We start from the raw sequence: 19,276 nt of genomic DNA on the forward strand, positions 1-19,276 counted from the left end.
AAAATGGAAAAAAAAAATACTACAGAGATGAATGGTACAACTTCAGAATTGATTGAATGTGTGGGATAAGAGAGAACGCAAAGATGAATCCCCGCTTTCTAATCTGGGTGACTAGAGTGAAAAATGGGGCATCAACCAAGTTAGAAAATTCACAAAGACTTTAGAGGTAAAATGATGAGTTCAATTTTGGACATGTTGAAACGGAGAAGTCAGTGGGATACCGAGTCTCTCTCTAACCCTTCAATCTGCTTCTTCCTCATAGCACTTAATCAAAATAAAAATAGTGTCTACTTCCTCCACTACAATGGAAGTCCCATGGACAACACAGAGATTGAGATCTTGCCATATGCACCACGGTGTCCTTGGTATCTGTGACACTGCTTAGCATGTAGTTCATTCAGACAAATATTTGTTGAACAAATAAATACATAAATGAAAGAATGGATACATAAAATTGTATTCTAATGCTTTTTCTCAAGTTCTGTGTTTTGAATTGAGAGCCACCTCAGAAGCATGTGATCCTGCTCCCAGTCTTCCAATTACTATTTATTGTCTTAATATCCACTCAATAAATCCAAGAGTTTAATCAATATACCATCTTCTTTCACAAATTTAGAGTAATGAAAAATTATCGCAATTTAAAACGGTACCACAAATGGTATAAGATCATTTTTGTCCCTTTTCTTATCTCACAGATGTTTAGAACACTGACTAAATTCTTGTGCTTCCTTCCAAAGAAAGAGGCAAGATTTTAAGACCTTATTAATGTAAAATGTATGCCAACAATTTAAAAACTATTGGGGAAGAAGAAAACCAAACATTATCAGCAAGAGAAATATGAATACTTGGCTATAATAATAAGCAATGAGGAATGACTATTAAGAAATGCTAGGCCGGGCACAATGCCTCAAGCCTGTAATCCCAGCACTTTGGGAGGCCGAGATGGGCAGATCACGATGTCAGGAGATCGAGACCATCCTGGCTAACACGGTGAAACCCCGTCTCTACCAAAAAATACAAAAAATTAGTTGGGCGCGGTGGCGGGCACCTGTAGTCCCAGCTACTCGGGAGGCTGAGGCAAGAGAATGGCGTAAATCCAGGAGGCGGAGCTTGCAGTGAGCTGAGATCTGGCCACTGCACTTCAGCCTGGGCGACAGAGCGAGACTCTGTCGCAAAAAAAAAAAAAAAAAGAAATGCTTCAAGAGGGTGGTTCCATGATGGGTGGTTCCATGATGGCCAAATAGGAACAGCTCCAGTCTACAGCTCCCAGCGTGAGTGACACAGAAGACAGGTGATTTCTGCATTTCCAACTGAGGTACCAGGTTCATCTCACTGGGGTTTGTTGGACAGTGGGTGCAGCCCACCGAGCATAAGCCAAAGCAGGGCGAGGCATCTCTCACCCGGGAAGCACAAGGGGTCAGGGAATTCCCTTTTCCTAGCCAAGGGAAACTGTGACAGACAGCACCTGGAAAATCGGGTCACTCCCACCCTAATACTGCGCTTTTCCAACAGTCTCAGCAAATGGCACACCAGGAGATTATATCCCCGAGTTTGGCTCGGAGCATCCCACGCCCACGGAGCCTTGCTCATTGCTAGCTAAGCAGTCTGAGATCGAACTGCAAGGCAGCAGAGAGGCTGGCGGAAGGGCACCCGCCACTGCTGAGGCTTGAGTAGGTAAACAAAGCGACCAGGAAGCTCGAACTGGGTGGAGCCCACCGCAGCTCAAGGAGGCCTACCTGCCTCTGTAGACTCCACCTTTGGGGGCAGGGCATAGCCGAACAAAAGGCAGCAGAAACCTCTGCAGACTTAAATGTCCCCATCTGACAGCTTTGAAGAGAGTAGCGGTTCTCCCAGCACAGGGTTTGAGATCTGAGAATGGGCAGACTGCCTCCTCAAGTTGGTCCCTGACCCCCAAGTAGCCTAATTGGGAGGCACCCCCCAGTAGGGTCAGACTGACACCTCACATGGCCGGGTACCCCTCTAAGACGAAGCTTCCAGAGGAACAATCAGGCAGCAACATTTGCTGTTCAGCAATATTCGCTGTTCTGCAGCCTCCGCTGCTGATACCCAGGCAAACAGGATCTGGAGTGGACCTCTAGCAAACTCCAACAGACATGCAGCTTAGGGTCCTGACTGTTAAAAGGAAAACTAACAAACAGAAAGGATGTCCACACCCAAATCCCATCTGTACGTCACCATTATCAAATATCAAAGGTAGATAAAACCACAAAGATGGGGAAAAAAACAGAGCAGAAAAGCTGAAAATTCTAAAAATCAGAGCACCTCTCCCCCTCCAAAGGAACGCAGCTCCTCGCCAGCAATGGAACAATGCTGGACGGAGAATGACTTTGATGAGTTGAGAGAAGGAGGCTTCAGACGATCAAACTTCTCCAAGCTAAAGGAATAAGTTCAAACTCATCGCAAAGAAGCTAAAAACCTTGAAAAAACATTAGATGAATGGCTAACTAGAACAAACAGCATAGAGAAGACCTTAAATGACCTGATGGAGCTGAAAACCATGGCACAAGAACTACATAACAAATGCACAAGCTTCAGTAGCTGATTCGATCAACTGGAAAAGGGTATCAGTGATTGAAGATCAAATAAATGAAATGAACCAAGAAGAGAAGTTTAGAGAAAAAAGAGTAAAAAGAAACAAACAAAGCCTCCAAGAAATATGGGACTATGTGAAAAGACCAAATTTACGTCTGATTGGTGTACCTGAAAGTGACGGGGAGAATGGAACCAAGCTGGAAAACACTCTGCAGGATATTATCCAGGAGAACTTCCCCAAACTAGCAAGGCAGGCCAACATTCGAATTCAGGAAATACAGAGAACGTCACAAAGGTACTCCTTGAGAAGAGCAACTCCAAGACACATAATTGTCAGATTCACCAAAGTTGAAATGAAGGAAAAAATGTTAAGGGTAGCCAGAGAGACAGGTCGGGTTACCCACAAAGGGAAGCCCATCAGACTAATAGCGGATCTCTCAGCAGAAGCTCTACAAGGCAGAAGAGAGTGGGGGCCAATATGCAACATTCTTAAAGAAAAGAATTTTCAACCCAGAATTTCATATCCAGCCAAACTAAGCTTCATAAGTGAAGGAGAAATAAAATCCTTTACAGACAAGCAAATGCTGAGAGATTTTGTCACCACCAGGCCTGCCCTACAAGAGCTCCTAGGAAGCACTAAACATGGGAAAGAACAACCAGTACCAGCCACTGCAAAAACATGCCAAATTGTAAAGACTCGATGCTAGGAAGAAATTGTATCAACTAATGAGCAAAATAACCAGCTAACATCATAATGACAGGATCAAATACACACATAACAATGTTAATCTTAAATGTAAATGGGCTAAATGCCCCAATTAAAAGACACAGACTGGCAAATTGGATAGAGTCAAGACCCACCAGTGTGCTGTATTCAGGAGACACATCTCACGTGCAGAGACACACATAAGCTCAAAATAAAGGGATGGAAGAAGATCTACCAAGCAAATGGAAAACAAAAAAAGGCAGGAGTTACAATCCTAGTCTCTGATAAAACAGACTTTAAACCAACAAAGATCAAAAGAGACAAAGAAGGCCATTACATAATGGTAAAGGGATCAATTCAACAAGAAGAACTAACTATCCTAAATACATATGCACCCAATACAGGAGCACCCAGATTCATAAAGCAAGTCCTTAGAGACCTACAAAGAGACTTAGATTCCCATACAATAATAATGGGAGATTTCAACACCCCACTGTCAACATTAGACAGATCAACAAGACAGAAGGTTAACAAGGATATCCAGGACTTGAACTCAGCTCTGCGCCAAGCAGACCTAATAAACATCTACAGAACTCTCCACCCCAAATCAATAGAATAGACATTCTTCTCAGCACCATGTCACACTTACTCCAAAACTGACCACATAGTTGGAAGTAAAGCACTCCTCAGCAAATGTAAAAGAACAGAAATTATAAGAAACTGTCTCTCAGACCACACTGCAATCAAACTAGAACTCAGGATTAAGAAACTCACTCAAAACCACTCAACTACATGGAAACTGAACAACCTGCTCCTGAATGACTACTGGGTACATAACGAAATGAAGGCAGAAATAAAGATATTCTTTGAAACCAACGAGAACAAAGACACAACATACCAGAATCTCTGGGACACATTTAAAGCAGTGTGTAGAGGGAAATTTACAGCACTAAAATGCCCACAAGAGAAAGCAGGAAAGATCTAAAATTGACAGCCTAACATCACAATTAAAAGAAGTAGAGAAGCAAGAGCAAACACATTCAAAAGCTAGCAGAAGGCAAGAAATAACTAAGATCAGAGCAGAACTGAAGGAGATAGAGACACAAAAAACCCTCCAAAAAATCAATGAATCCAGGAGCTGGTTTTTTGAAAAGATCAACAAAATTGATAGACCGCTAGCAAGACTAATAAAGAAGAAAACAGAGAAGAATCAAATAGACGCAATAAAAAATGATAAAGGGGATATCATCACCAATCCCACAGAAATACAAACTACCATCAGAGAATACTATAAACCTCTCTACGCAAATAAACTAGAAAATCTAGAAGAAATGGATAAATTCCTGGACACATACAATCTCCCAAGACTAAACCAGGAAGAAGTTGAATCCCTGAATAGACCAACAACAGGCTCTGAAATTGAGGCAATAATTAATAGCCTACCAATCAAAAAAAGTCCAGGACCAGACAGATTCACAGCCGAATTCTACCAGAGGTACAAGGAGGAGCTGCTACCATTCCTTCTGAAACTATTCCAATGAACAGAAAAAGAGAGAATCCTCCCTAACTCATTTTATGATGCCAGCATCATCCTGATACCAAAGCCTGACAGAGACACAACAATAAAAAAAAGAATTTTAGACCAATATCCCTGATGAACATCGATGCGAAAATCCTCAATAAAATACTGGCAAACCGAATCCAGCAGCACATCAAAAAGCTTATCCACCATAACCAAGTGGGCTTCATCCCCGGGATGCAAGGCTGGTTCAACATATGGAAATCAATAAACGTAATCCATCGTATAAACAGAACCAAAGACAAAAACCACATGATTATCTCAATAGATGCAGAAAAGGCCTTTGACAAAATTCAACAGCCCTTCATGCTAAAAAACTCTCGATAAATTAGGTATTGATGGGACGTATCTCAAAATAATAAGAGCTATTTATGACAAACCCACAGCCAATATCATACTGAATGGGCAAAAACTGGAAGCATTCCCTTTGAAAACTGGCACAAGACAGAGATGTCCTCTCTCACCACTCCTATTCAACATAGTGTTGGAAGTTCTGGCCAGGGCAATCAGGCAGGAGAAAGAAACAAAGGGTATTCATTAGGAAAAGAGGATGTCAAACCATCTCTATTTGCAGATGACATGATTGTATATTTAGAAAACCCCATCGTCTCAGCCCAAAATCTCTTAAGCAACTTCGGCAGTCTCAGGATACAAAATCAGTGTGCAAAAATCACAAGCATTCTTATACACCAATAAAAGACAAACACAGAGCCAAATCATGAGTGAACTCCCATTCACAATTGCTTCAAAGAGAATAAAATACCTAGGAATTCAACTTGCAAGGGATGTGAAGGACCTCTTCAAGGAGAACTACAAACCACTGCGCAACGAAATAAAAGAGGACACAAACAAATGGAAGAACATTCCATGTTCGTGGATAGGAAAAATCAATATCATGAAAATGGCCATACTGCCCAAGGTAATTTATAGATTCAATGCCATCCCCATCAAGCTACCAACGACTTTCTTCACAGAATTGGAAAAAACTACTTTAAAGTTCATATGGAACCAAAAAAGAGCCTGCATTGCCAAGACAATCCTAAGCCAAAAGAACAAAGCTGGAGGCACCACGCTACCTGACTTCAAACTATACTACAAAGCTACAGTAACCAAAACAGCATGGTACTGGTACCAAACCAGAAATATAGACCAATGGAACAGAACAGAGCCCTCAGAAATAATACCACACATCTACAACCATCTGATCTTAGACAAACCTGACAAAAACAAGAAATGGAGACAGGATTCTCTATTTCATAAATGGTGCTGGAAAAACTGGTTCACCATATGTAGAAAGCTGAAACTGGATCCCTTCCTTACACCTTATACAAAAATTAATTCAAGATGGATTAAAGACTTAAATGTTAGACCTAAAACCATAAAAACCCTAGAAGAAAACCTAGGCAATACCATTCAGGACATAGGCATGGGCAAGGACTTCATGACTAAAACACCAAAAGCAATGGCAACAAAAGCCAAAATTGACAAATGGGATCTAATTAGACTAAAGAGCTTCTGCACAGCAAAAGAAACTCCCATCAGAGTGAACAGGCAACCTACAGAATAGGAGAAAAATTTTCCAATCTACTCATCTGACAAAGGGCTAATATCCAGAATCTACAAAGAACCTAAACAAATTTACAAGAAAAAAACAACCCCATCAAAAAGTGGGCAAAGGATATGAACAGACACTTCTCAAAAGAAGACATTTATGCAGCCAACAGACGCATGAAAAAATGCTCAACATCACTGGCCATCAGAGAAATGCAAATCAAAACCACAATGAGATACCATCTCACACCAGTTAGAATGGAGATCATTAAAAAGTCAGGAAACAACAGGTGCTGGAGAGGATGTGGAGAAATAGGAACACTTTCACTCTGTTGGTGGGACTGTAAACTAGTTCAACCATTGTGGAAGACAGTGTGGCGATTCCTCAAAGATCTAGAATTAGAAATACCATTTGACCCAGCCATCCCATTATTGGGTATATACCAAAAGGATTATAAATCATGCTGCTATAAAGACACATGCATGCGCATGTTTATTGCGGCACTATTCACAATAGCAAAGACTTGGAACCAACCCAAATGTCCATCAGTGATAGACTGGATTAGAAAATGTGGCACATATATACCATGGAATACTATGCAGCCATAAAAAAGGATGAGTTTGTGTCCTTTGTAGGGACACGGATGCAGCTGGAAACCATCATTCTCAGCAAACTATCACAAGAATAGAAAACCAAACACCACATGTTCTCACTCATAGGTGGGAATTGAATAATGAGATCACTTGGACACAGGAAGGGGAACATCACACACCAGGACCTGTCATGGAGTAGGGGAGGGGGGAGGGATAGCATTAGGACATATACCTAATGTAAATGACGAGTTAATGGGTGCAGCACACCAACATGGCACATGTATACATACGTAACACACCTTCATGTTGTGCACATGTACCCTAGAACTTAAAGTATAATAAAAAAAAAAAAAGAAATGCTTCAAGATGCTGTCAACATATTTTAGTGTAAAACTGATACCCCAAAGGAATTACAAATAAGAAATGGATAATAAAAAACAATAAACATTTATGGATCATCTGTGATATGCCGATCACTGTAGTGGGCTGCAAAACATGCCAAAAAAAAAAAAAAAAAAGATTATACCTAAATAACATCCAGATTTTACAATAAAAGACTTTTAAATAACAATCTAAAATCATATATATGCCTTTGAAATGTATAATTTTTTCTTTACAATCAATTGACTTCACTGTGTTCTGCTTAGGCTGAAATTAAAATTCGTTTTCCTAAAGCCCCCCAAATCCTGACAACATGAGGAAACACTATGACTTGTAAAGACAAAGTCAAACAACTTACAAATAGGTAATATTATATACATTATTGATTATCCTAATATATACATTATGTGTTACAAGTGTATATTATAATGTATTATCTACACAGTGATAGTAATTTAAAGTGAGTCTTTTTTTCTCCACTGTTTTAACCACTAACAACAACAAAAGCACTGAGCTAAAAAAATTTTTAATTAAAAATTTAAAAGCATTTTAGTTGCATTTCATTTAATATTAATACATTTGGATGAGTCAGGTAATATTACGCTAATATTATATATATTATGTATTACATGTGTATATTGCAATGTATTATCTGCATGGTAGATGGTAATTTAAAGTGAGCCTTTTTTTCTCCACTGTTTTAACCACTAACAACAAGAAAAAAGCACTAAGCTAAAAAAAAGAATTTTTAGTTAAAAATTCAAAAGAATTTTAGTTGCATTTCATTTCATATTAACACATTTGGGTGAGTCAGTCAGCTAATAATGAGTAGTAACACAAAAATTACACTGAGCCAAAGTCTTACTGCTATCAGAAAAGTCACAAAGAATCTTTACCTCATGACTCCCACTCTCCTCACTTAGCCCATAACTAAATTTAAACCATTCCTGTAAGAACTGTTCTTTGAGAAGTGGAAAGAATATTTCATGCATAGCATTAAAGAAAATGAGCTTCTGGATAAAAACACACAGAAGACGGAAAAAAATAAGGGCTGCTTATAATATCACACTGCTAACTATAAATTCCAATTTCCTAATTCTCTCAGGCCATAGTTATTCTTCTAGTTTTGGAAGAGAGGAGATAGGCAGTTCTTCTAATTAAGCTCCCTCCCACTTGAAATTTCAGTCTTGTAAAGCTCACTCTGTTTTTATGCTAGCCTGAGAAATTTGCTGACAATGAAATTTCCACTTTAAATATTCAGCATGATTTTAAATGGGTTTCTTCAAATTACTCTTCAGTGGACCTTTAAAACCACAATTGGAGAGATAAAGGTAATTAGAAATAGCAATGTAAATGGAGTTCAATCTCTCAGATGTCCTCCAAAATGTAACATCCCCTGCTCTTACCCAGTTTCCCTTAGGATGTTAAACAGTCCAACCATTTATCATTACACATCACTCATTCCATTTGCACATCACAAGATATATCCCTGCCATTCCAATTAGTATCCTACTGTGTCACAGGAGATAGAATGTTAATCACAAGAGCTACAGCAGTTAAACTGAAATAGTGTACATGAAAAGGATATACAAAATGACAAATGGAGAGACTCTTTTCAAGTCTTGGCCAAGCCACTTAGTAATAATGTGACCTTGAGCAAGTCCCTTAACCTCCTCTCCTCATCTGTTGTGAAAACTGAATAATTACATGAGTGCACTTTATAAGCTGCAGGTACTATACCAATATAATGAGATACAATGATTATAGCTATATATGTAAGCTAAAAAAATCTTGACCCAGAATAATAATTGAGGTCTACATCAACCTAAAACACTCATTCTCCATGCATCCTAATAGAGCCATGTGTCCAAGAGAGGTCAAGCAACAATCCTTGGAAGAAATGCTGCTATCCTGGCCAGCGGGAGGTATCACAATCTCTCAGGTCATCATGTACCTATCTGTTAATTAGATAAGTTCTTTACGCAAATGTAAGCCTGATGGAGACACATTATAGCCAAAAACACAATTAATGCCAGTGGGAAATACAGCAAAACTTCAAATTAAATTCTATTTATACTCTACCACAAAGTATAGTTACTTGTTCACTGGAAACATACCATTGATTACAAGGGCTAGTGGATGAAAGCATTAGGAAGATCCTGGGATCAGCCAAGAAATATAGTACAGGTACATTCAAATTCTTAAAGAAACTGAAACATACTTTCACTTATGCATACCGTTAATCACAACCAAAAGCTTACTTAAAAGAAGTGTAACAGTCTCATGAATTCAGTATTTTTTATATATTTTTTTTTGAGATGAAGTCTCGCTCTGTCGCCCAGGCTGGAGTGCAGTGGCGCAATCTCGGCTCACTGCAAGCTCCACCTCCCGGGTTTACGCCATTCTCCTGCCTCAGCCTCCCTACTAGCTGGGACTACAGGTGCCCGCCACCACACCCGGCTAGTTTTTTTTGTATTTTTTTAGTAGAGACGGGGTTTCAGCGTGTTAGCCAGGATGGTCTCAATCTCCTGACCTTGTGATCCGCCCGTCTCGGCCTCCCAAAGTGCTGGGATTACAAGCGTGAGCCACCGCGCCCGGCCTCAGTATTATATTTTTAAGCCTGGCAAGAAAAAAACTAAAAAGTATGTTTGAAGAGTTCTCTGTTGCTAAGATGAACAACTTGAGATATAAGAGGCAACATCTTACAAAGACTACAGAGATACAACCGTTGTAGGTTAATTCAAACGTCCATTAAGGTCTTCAGTCTTCAATAGTTTCTAGAATCCAAAACGCACATCCCTAGCAGAGTTAAAAAGATACTCAAAAATTTTAAAATAAATGTCAAGTAAATTATTTAATCCTCAAAAACCTCATTACTCACAGATAATGATCAGGATCAAACTTGGCCAGCTCAGCAGCCAGGCGCTTCTGTCTTCGTTCAGCTGCAGGGGTGAAATCTGGATTCTTAATATCAATAACATCATTCAATTCATCCTGAGGACACCCAGAAAAGAAATAATTGCTATCTCCTATTTTTAGCATTTAAAACTCAAATTTTATACAAAATGCCAAAGCACAGGAAGAACCTAACTGATCAGTAAACCATGATGCCACCTGTGACATTTAGATTCAAATCCAACAAATGTTTAAGCACCTACTACTTGGTAAGCCCTGTGAGATCTTTCTCATAACTTATCTCATTTAATCCTTACAACAAACAAGCTGACTGACAGATATTAAGGCTATAAAAGTTTAACATAAAAAACAGAATGGAATAAACCCCTACAAGCAAGCAGGAACACTTAATTCAACATCCATTTCCCCATTCACACCTAGATATTTGAAAGTTATTAACGTAGAGTGGCTTGATTTTCAGACATCTACACATAGTCTCTTCTTTCTTCCTATAGTCTAGCTCAGCTGGCCTAAAGAAGCATTACCATACAGACAATATCCCTTATACGAAATGCTTGGGATCACAGTGTTTTGGATCTTGAATATTTCTAAATTCTGGAATACCTGCATTATACCAGTTCATCAGGCCTATTCCAATAATCCCAAATGCGAAATGCTCCAAAGAGTATTTCCTTTGAGGGCCATGTTTGTGCTCAAAAAGTTTTAGATTTTGGATCATTTCAGATTTCAGATCCTGTAAAAGACTACATACAAGCTGAGCGTGATGGCTCACACCTGTAATCCAGGCACTTTGGGAGGCCAAGGCGGGTAGACTGCTTGAGTCCAGGAATTCGAACTACCCTGGGCAACACAGCGAAACCCCATCTCTACAAAAAATACAAAAATTAGCCAGGCCTGGTGGCTCACGCTGGTAGTCCCAGTTACTCGAAAGGCGGAGGTGGGAGGATGGCTTGAGCCCAGGAGATGGAGGCTGCAGTGAGCCAAGATCATGGCACTGCACTCCAGCCTGTGCGACAGAGCCAGACTCTATGAGAGAGAGAGAGAAAGAGAGAGAGAGAGATTATAGGCTCATGCCTATAATCCCAGCACTCTGGGAGGCCAAGGCAAGCGGATCACGAGGTCAGAAGATCGAGACCATCCTGGCTAACATGGTGAAACCTCGTCTCTACTAAAAATACCAAAAATTAGCCGGGCATGGTGGCAGGTGCCTGTAGTCCCAGTTACACGGGAGGCTGAAGCAGGAGAATGGCATAAACCCAGGAGGCGGAGCTTGCAGTGAGCCGACATCATGCCACTGCACTCCAGCCTGGGCGACAAAGCGAGACTCCGTCTCAAAAAATAAAATAAAATAAAATAAAGCAGCTCTTTTCCTCTCTCCTCTTCCCCCTGGCCTCCAGATTCAGGGCCTCCACATACAGTCATGCAACATGTACACAGCAGAACGTGAGTGTTCTATGGCAGTGCAAGCCCCACCCAGGCTTGTTCTATGCACAGTCACATGCAGCAGCCCTGTTCAAACTGGACCCTAAAAAGAAACAGAAACAAACTAAAAGCAAAGGTAGCTTGGGGTTTAGAAGTAGAAGGCATCAATCAACCAAACGGAAGAAAGAGAATAAGAAGTGTTCAACTACAGCAGGAAAAAAAGGTTCCTTTTTCTTTTTTTTTTTTTTTTTTTTTTTTTTGTGTGTGTGAGACAGAGTCTCGCTCTGCCGCCCAGGCTGGAGTGCAGTGGCGTGATCTTGGCTCACTGCAAGCTCCGCCTCCCGGGTTCACGCCATTCTCCTGCCTCAGCCTCCCGAGTAGCTGGGACTACAGGCGCTCGCCACCTCGCCCGGCTAGTTTTTTTGTATTTTTTAGTAGAGACGGGGTTTCACCGTGTCAGCCAGGATGGTCTCGATCTCCTGACCTCGTGATCCGCCCGTCTCGGCCTCCCAAAGTGCTGGGATTACAGGCTTGAGCCACCGCGCCCGGCCCCTTTTTCTTTTAAACAACTGCTACGGCCACTAGTTACTACAGCTATTTAAAGATAGATATTGTCAAAAAAAGGTCATGTAGGATTTAAATTAGGCTTACAGAAGTTTACGCATAGGTTAGGCAGAGACAATCCAGAGAGAAAATAAAGAACAGTGAACACATCTGGCTAGTGGGTCTCCTGGAAACAATGGCCTCAGGTCCCCGTGTAGCCAAAAGGACAGGGCCAGCAAGCCTGGCGTCCTGACGCGCTGGCAGCAGCAGTCCCAGGAGCTTGCTGGGTTGGCGCCCAAAGACTCTAGGATTGTTGCTGCTGGCAGCCACCACTGCCAGAAGCTTGTTGTGAAGTCCTGACTTTGAGCAGCCAGGGCAGTTTTCCAAAGGCACCCTGGTGGCTGGCAGCAATTTCAGAAAGGAAAAAAAGACTAGGACTGGGGAGCGTATATCTCTGTGTATGGGGAGTAGAGGGAGGAATGTTCAGAGAATTTGTTTCAGCAAAAATATTTTATTTTCTTATTATCAGTATAAAATATAGAAGTTTACAAGCAAATCCTGTCTAAAAAGTTGGAGGCAGGCCAGGTGCGGTGGCTCACACCTGTAATCCCAGCATTTTGGGAGGCCGAGGTGGGTGGATCACGAGGTCAGGAGATCGAGACCATCCTAGCTAACACGGTGAAACCCCGTCTGTACTAAAAATTACCAAAATATTAGCCAGGCATGGTGGTGGGAATCTGTAATCCCAGCTACTGAGGAGGCTGAGGCAGGAGAATGGTGTGAACCCAGGAGGTGGAGCTTGCAGTGAGCTGAGATTGCGCCACTGCACTCCAGCCTGGGCGAAAGAGCAAGACTCCGTCTCAGGGGGAAAAAAAAAAAGTTGGAGGCAAAAAATGTGAAAGACTTCCGTAAAGGGCTAAATTATTCAATGAAGAAAAGATCCCTGAGTTGAAATTATGAATTTTTTTACTTTCTTCTTTGTATTATATTTTTATAATAAATCTGTATTGCTCTTATTCTTAAAAACAAAAAAAGCCATTTTTCATCTATGGAGGGAGGAAAAAGCTGTAAAAATACTGATATGAATAGTTAATGAAGCTGTGTGGACATCTCTTCATCTACAGGCAGAACTAGAAAAAATAAACTTGTACGAAAATAGTATTTGAGAAAATGGTGAAGTTTTCAAAATCATTTTAAATTAGAAGAGATGTTCTAAAATATCTTATTTGTGATCATCATTTCAGTTTCTTCTAGCTGCTTTACTCACAGAAATAGGGTCATATTATTAACCTCACATGATCACTCAGTTTTGAACCACTTGTTACAGCTGCCATAAACAGAGCAGCTGGGAATGCAGACAAACTCTACAAGTAATTAACCAATTATGCAAGATTTCTGTGGCAATATTTCATAAAACATATCTACCTTAATACCTTCAAGAGGATACATTTGAATTTTTGGAATCTTGGGTTTACACTTGATTTCTGAAAAAGTCTGGTTGCTGCACACAAAGCATTCAGCACAGTGCTATCCAAATCCCCTGGAGCAAGGTGAGCTTCAGGATTCACTCAGAGTTTGGAAAGGTAACATGGCGCGCACACCATATTTTACGTAATACCCTCTAAGATGTCTGGGGCAGCGCCCATATCCAAACACTACTTCTACAAGGAAGTTTTGAATATGTACACTAAGTGGGATTTTAAAACCTGTATCATTTCAGGTTAAGTTTTGCCATCAAATTAAATATTTTAAAACTTTTAGTTTTCAGAACTTTGTGTGATCCCAGCATTCCACATATGGGGTTATAAACCTATACTACAAGTAGTATACTATTCACTTTATAAAACCCTTAGAGTTTTCCCAGATGCTCAGCCGTTTTTCCCCTACATTAGGGAATATGCATTCAAATTGTTTAGAAAAACAATGCTCATGCAGTTAAAATTTGAAGAAGAGTTTAATGATTTTAGACAATTAAGCCATTTTAAACGCTTAGAATAATAAACATTACATTCAGTGGTTCATTTCCTTTTTTTTCCTTTTTTTTTCCCCCTGAGATTTAGTCTCACTCTGTCACCCAGACTGGATGGAGTTCAGTGGCGCAATCTCGGCTCACTGCAACCTCTATCTCCTGGGTTCAAGCGATTCTCCTGCCAGCCTCCCAAATAGCTGGGATTATAGGCGTGCGCCACCATGCTCAGCTGATTTTTGTATTTTTAAGTAGAGACAGGGTTTCACCATGTTGGCTAGACTGGTCTCGAACTCCTGACCCGCCCGCCTCACCCTCCCAAATTGCTGGGATTACAGGCATGAGCCACCACGTGCAGCCACAGTGGTTTATTTCTGATGGGAAATAAGAGGGATGTAAACAAAAAGGGATTAGACAGGAGTGAACTATATTGGTTAATATTTAATGTTTTTAACCTAAGTAATAAATATCCAGGTATTTGACACATTAGTTAAGACATCCAAAAAGACAGAAAGTATAGCAGCTTTAAAAAAAAAAAAAAATTAAATTATTTATTAAGTGAACATTTTCAAGATACAAGAATTTCTGACCTAAAAGGGACTCGTTCTAGGTTCACATTATGGCATTCCTGCAACATCTCAGCAACGTGTCAGAAATCCTTCAAAAGGATTTTCCGTAAATAGCAGCAACAATTAAGTAACAAACCCCTGGCCTCAAGAAGCACTTCTAATCTAAATGTAAAATCTGTACTTAGCCGTGTGACATTTATTATCATTCATGTATAGCGTTAGATTGGCAAGCCCCAAACAGCCTGACCACAAACTATCTCTTGGCCAAACAATTGAGGTCCATTCACTGTAGTTCCTGCTACAGACAAAACTGACTATTCTAATTACCTCTGAGATCACCAGCGATTGTGATCAAGCAGAGAATATGGGCAGACTACAACTCAGCAGAAAAACACCTAAGTTTTTAGAAGGAAGGCTATTTTATCAGCATTATTTGCTCCTAAGTAAATCTCAATTTTGTTCCCTTTAAGGAATTTTGAGAGCATTTTATATTTTTCAAGGGCAGGAGTCTTTACAGCATTCTACACTTTCCAAAGACTTTTCACATACATTCTCTTCTTAAATTTTCAAGACAGCCTTATAAAGTAGGTGGGCAAATTTATCCCCACTTTCCAAAAGAGGAGACAAAACTTACTTGTGGTCAAATAACTGGCCTGGTATCCCAAATCTAAACATAGGCAGAAGCAGGACTAGAACCTGGGTCTTTTCCCTCTCCTTGGTAAATTCAAATATGTCTTAAGATAATAAACCACATTCTAAACAGGTTTTGTTTTGTTTTGTTTTTTGAGACAGAGTCTCGCTCTGTCGCCAAGGCTGGAATGCAGTGGCGCGATCTCAGCTCACTGCAACCTCCGCCTCCTGGGTTCAAGGGATCTTCCTGCCTCAGCCTCCCGACTAGCCTGATCTACAGGCAGGTGCCACCATGCCTGGCTAATTTTTTGTATTTTAATAGAGACGGGGTTTCACCATGTTAGCCAGGATGGTCTCGATCTCCTGACCTCATGATCCGCCCGCCTCGGCCTCCCAAACTGCTGGGATTACACGCACCACCACATCCGGCTAATTTGGCCAACATGGCAAAACTCCATCTCTACTAAAAATAGAAAAATTAGCCAGGCGTGGTGATGGGCACCTGTAATCCCAGCTGCTTGGGAGGCTGAGGCCGGAGAATCGCTTGGACCCAGGAGGCAGAGGTCGCAGTGAGCCAAGATCATGCCACATGCACTCCAGCAAAGTGAGACTCTGTCTTAAAAAAAAAAAAAAAGAATAAATAAACAATGGGCTGGGCACAGTGGCTCATGCCTGTAATCCCAGAACTTTGAGAGGCCAAGGCAGGCAAATTGCTCAAGTTTGAGACCATCCTGGCCAACATGGTAAAACTCCATCTTTGCTAAAAATACAAAAAACTAGCTGGGCGTGGTGGTGGGCACCTGTAATCCCAGCTACTCAGGAGGCTGAGGCAGGAGAATTGCTTGAACCTGAGAGGCAGAGGTTGCCATCAGCCGAGATCGCGCCACTGCACTGCACTCCAGCCTTGGCGACAGGGTAAGACTCCGTCTCAAAAAAAAAAAAGAATAAATAGACAATGGTGCGTACTACACACCAAGAATTAGACAATTTGATCAAAACACATAATCTCACTCTTGCCAGGAACATTCTATTTCATGTAAATACAGAAAAGAAGAGACATCGTGCCGTAAGTACATGATCACATTTTTCAGAACTATAAAACATAAAGCTTTGCAGGAAGTATGAGAGAAGAGTTCTGCTTCGCACTTTGGAAACTTCATGTCTAGAATGCTGAATAAAGGGGAGAAAAAAGAAAGCCACGGGGCATCTGTAAGAGCAGTACAGTTAGGCAGAACAGCCAATGATATGGAAGGGAATGAACATCTATGTACTTTAGCTATGCTAAGTGCTTAAATACAATCACCTCCTGTAGTATTACTTTTAAAAACTACTGAGTATAAGCATAACTGAAATTAAAATATCCAAATGGAAAAATCCTATAGATCAAGATCTTTCAGAAAGACAACATACCTGTAACCGCTGAAACACTCCTGATCTTAAGTTTCCAAATCCATAGTGGCACTGCGGATTCAAAGCACTTTCTGATACCTCTTCATAGGGTGTCTGCTCAATTTCCCAATCAAATTCTTCATCGTCAACTACTTCCTCAGGAATCTCAGAAGCATCTGAATGTGTTAAATTTTAATTTAATTTTTTTAAAGTATTGGACTTAAGCACAACTAGGGGAAGAAAAAGTATAGGAAAAAATGCCCATACAGATGTACCAAAAGACACGTACAAGAATATTCATAGCTCCGCTATTCATGATAGCAAAAAAAAAAAAAGAACCAAAAATGTGGTATATTCATACAATGGAATATTACATAGCAATGAAAGCAAATGAATCTCAGCTAGAATATGAATAAATCTCACAAAAATAATGTTAAGTGAAAGCAGCCAGACAAAAACAACACATACTGTATGACCTATATATGCAACACAGTAACAGGCAAAACAGAGAATAGTGGTTACCCTGGAGAGAGCACAAAGTAATGGAAGAATACAGGATGGGGTTCCGGGGTGTTGGAAATGCTCTATTTCTTGACAGAGGTGGTGTTCACTTTACATCGGTGGTCCCCAAACTTTTTGGCACCAAAGACTGGATTTGTGGAAGACAACTTTTCCACAGATCAAAGGGGTAAAGAGATAGTTTTGGGGGATGAAACTGTTCCATCTCAGATCATCAGGCTTTAGATTCTCATAGGGAGAACGCAACCTACACCGTTTGCAGGCACAGTTCACAGTAAGTTCATGCTCCTATGAGAATCTAATCTGATCTGACAGGAGCCAGAGCTCAGGCAGTAATACTCCCGGCCCTCCGCTCACCTCCTGTTGTGCATCCAGGTTCCTAACAGGCCATGGATCAGTACTGGTCTGCAACCTGAGGGTTGGGGACCCCTGTTTTACGTAACTCACTGAACTGTATACTTCTGATGTTAGCTCAAGATGCTAATATTTTGCCAACCACAAAATGCTGCTTCAATTGGTCCAAAAATGTGAGAGATCTGGTTCAACAGGATTTTTAATGTCTTAATTATATCACCAAAGAAGCTATTTTCATATGGTTTCACATGAGCACCTTATACCTGAAGTATTTTCTTCAATTTCCCATTCACTATATCCCATTTCCCCTACAAATACACAGCATTCCAAATATTTCTATCTATCTTAATTTCCTCCCAACTGCAATAAACATACCTATTTCTTCCACAAGTGGTTTTGCTGTCCTGGATTTTCTTGGTGCCAGAAGAGCAGTTAACATGTTCAGCCCCTCAAAATGCTGGCCAGGAGTTTCTTTGGGCAGGCGAATGGTAAAAATTCCTTAAAGATAAATTTGTTTTACGCTTAGATTAAAATATTCAAAAAGCTGGACACAACAGCTCACACCAGTAATCCCAATACTCTGGCAGGCTGAGGCAGGAGGATCATTTTAGCCCAGGAGTTCAAGAACACCCTGGGCAACATATCAAGACCCCATCTCTACAGAAAATAATAAAAAAAAATTTTTAATTAAAAGTAAAAAATAGGCCGGGCGCGGTGGCTCAAGCCTGTAATCCCAGCACTTTGGGAGGCCGAGGCGGGCGGATCACGAGGTCAGGAGATCGAGACCATCCTGGCTAACACGGTGAAACCCCGTCTCTACTAAAAATACAAAAAACTAGCCGGGCGCGGTGGCGGGCGCCTGTAGTCCCAGCTACTCGGGAGGCTGAGGCAGGAGAATGGCGTAAACCCGGGAGGCGGAGCTTGCAGTGAGCTGAGATCCGGCCACTGCACTCCAGCCTGGGTGACAGAGCAAGACTCCGTCTCAAAAAAAAAAAACAAAAAAAAAAAAACAAAAAACAAAACAAAAAAAAAAAAAGTAAAAAATAAATAAAATAGTCAAAGACTTCATAAATATATCTAAGAAATATATGCCTTGGTAAAATACAATTCTATTTTACAGAGCTCTAAAACTATGTCCTCATAGATTTGGTGAATACAAGTCAAGATAGAAAAAGGTTCTTAACAAGGGTTTTTCAGAAGCTGTCATTTCTATAAAAAATTATTAATCTGGCTGGGTGCAGTGGCTCATGCCTGTAATCCCAGCACTTTGGGAGCCTGAGGTGGGCGGATCACGAGGGCAAGAGATCGAGACCATCCTGGCCAACATGGTGAAACCCCATCTCTACTAAAAAATACAAAAATTAGCTGGGCGTCGTGGCAGACGCACCTGTAGTCCCAGCTACTCAAGAGGCGGAGGCAGGAGAATCGCTTGAACCCAGGAGGAAGAGGTTGCTGTGAGCCGAGATCGTGCCACTGCACTCCAGCCTGGGCAACAGAGCGAGATTTCATCTCAAAAAAAAAAAAAAAAAATATATATATATATATATATCTTAATCTGTTAAAGCTATAGAATACTTTAATCTTATACAGTATGACCTTCACCT

At 40.7% G+C, this 19,276-nt stretch overlaps 1 protein-coding gene across 2 annotated transcripts in view; it reads right to left on the minus strand.

The window, feature by feature from the left end:
• LOC105479585 (SHQ1, H/ACA ribonucleoprotein assembly factor) overlaps positions 1-19,276 on the minus strand; it is a 121,067-nt gene that overhangs the window by 83,236 nt on the left and 18,555 nt on the right. For both annotated transcript variants that reach the window (XM_071092078.1, XM_011737605.2), the window contains exons 3-5: positions 18,048-18,170; positions 16,821-16,975; positions 10,246-10,358 (exon numbers count right to left, since the gene is read on the minus strand). In XM_071092078.1, the coding sequence (XP_070948179.1) occupies positions 10,246-10,358; positions 16,821-16,975; positions 18,048-18,111 (332 nt within the window). In that variant the 5' untranslated portion in view covers positions 18,112-18,170. The remainder of the gene's footprint in view (positions 1-10,245; positions 10,359-16,820; positions 16,976-18,047; positions 18,171-19,276) is intronic.

This window comes from Macaca nemestrina, chromosome 2 (assembly GCF_043159975.1).
Source record: "Macaca nemestrina isolate mMacNem1 chromosome 2, mMacNem.hap1, whole genome shotgun sequence".
NCBI lineage: Eukaryota > Metazoa > Chordata > Mammalia > Primates > Cercopithecidae > Macaca > Macaca nemestrina.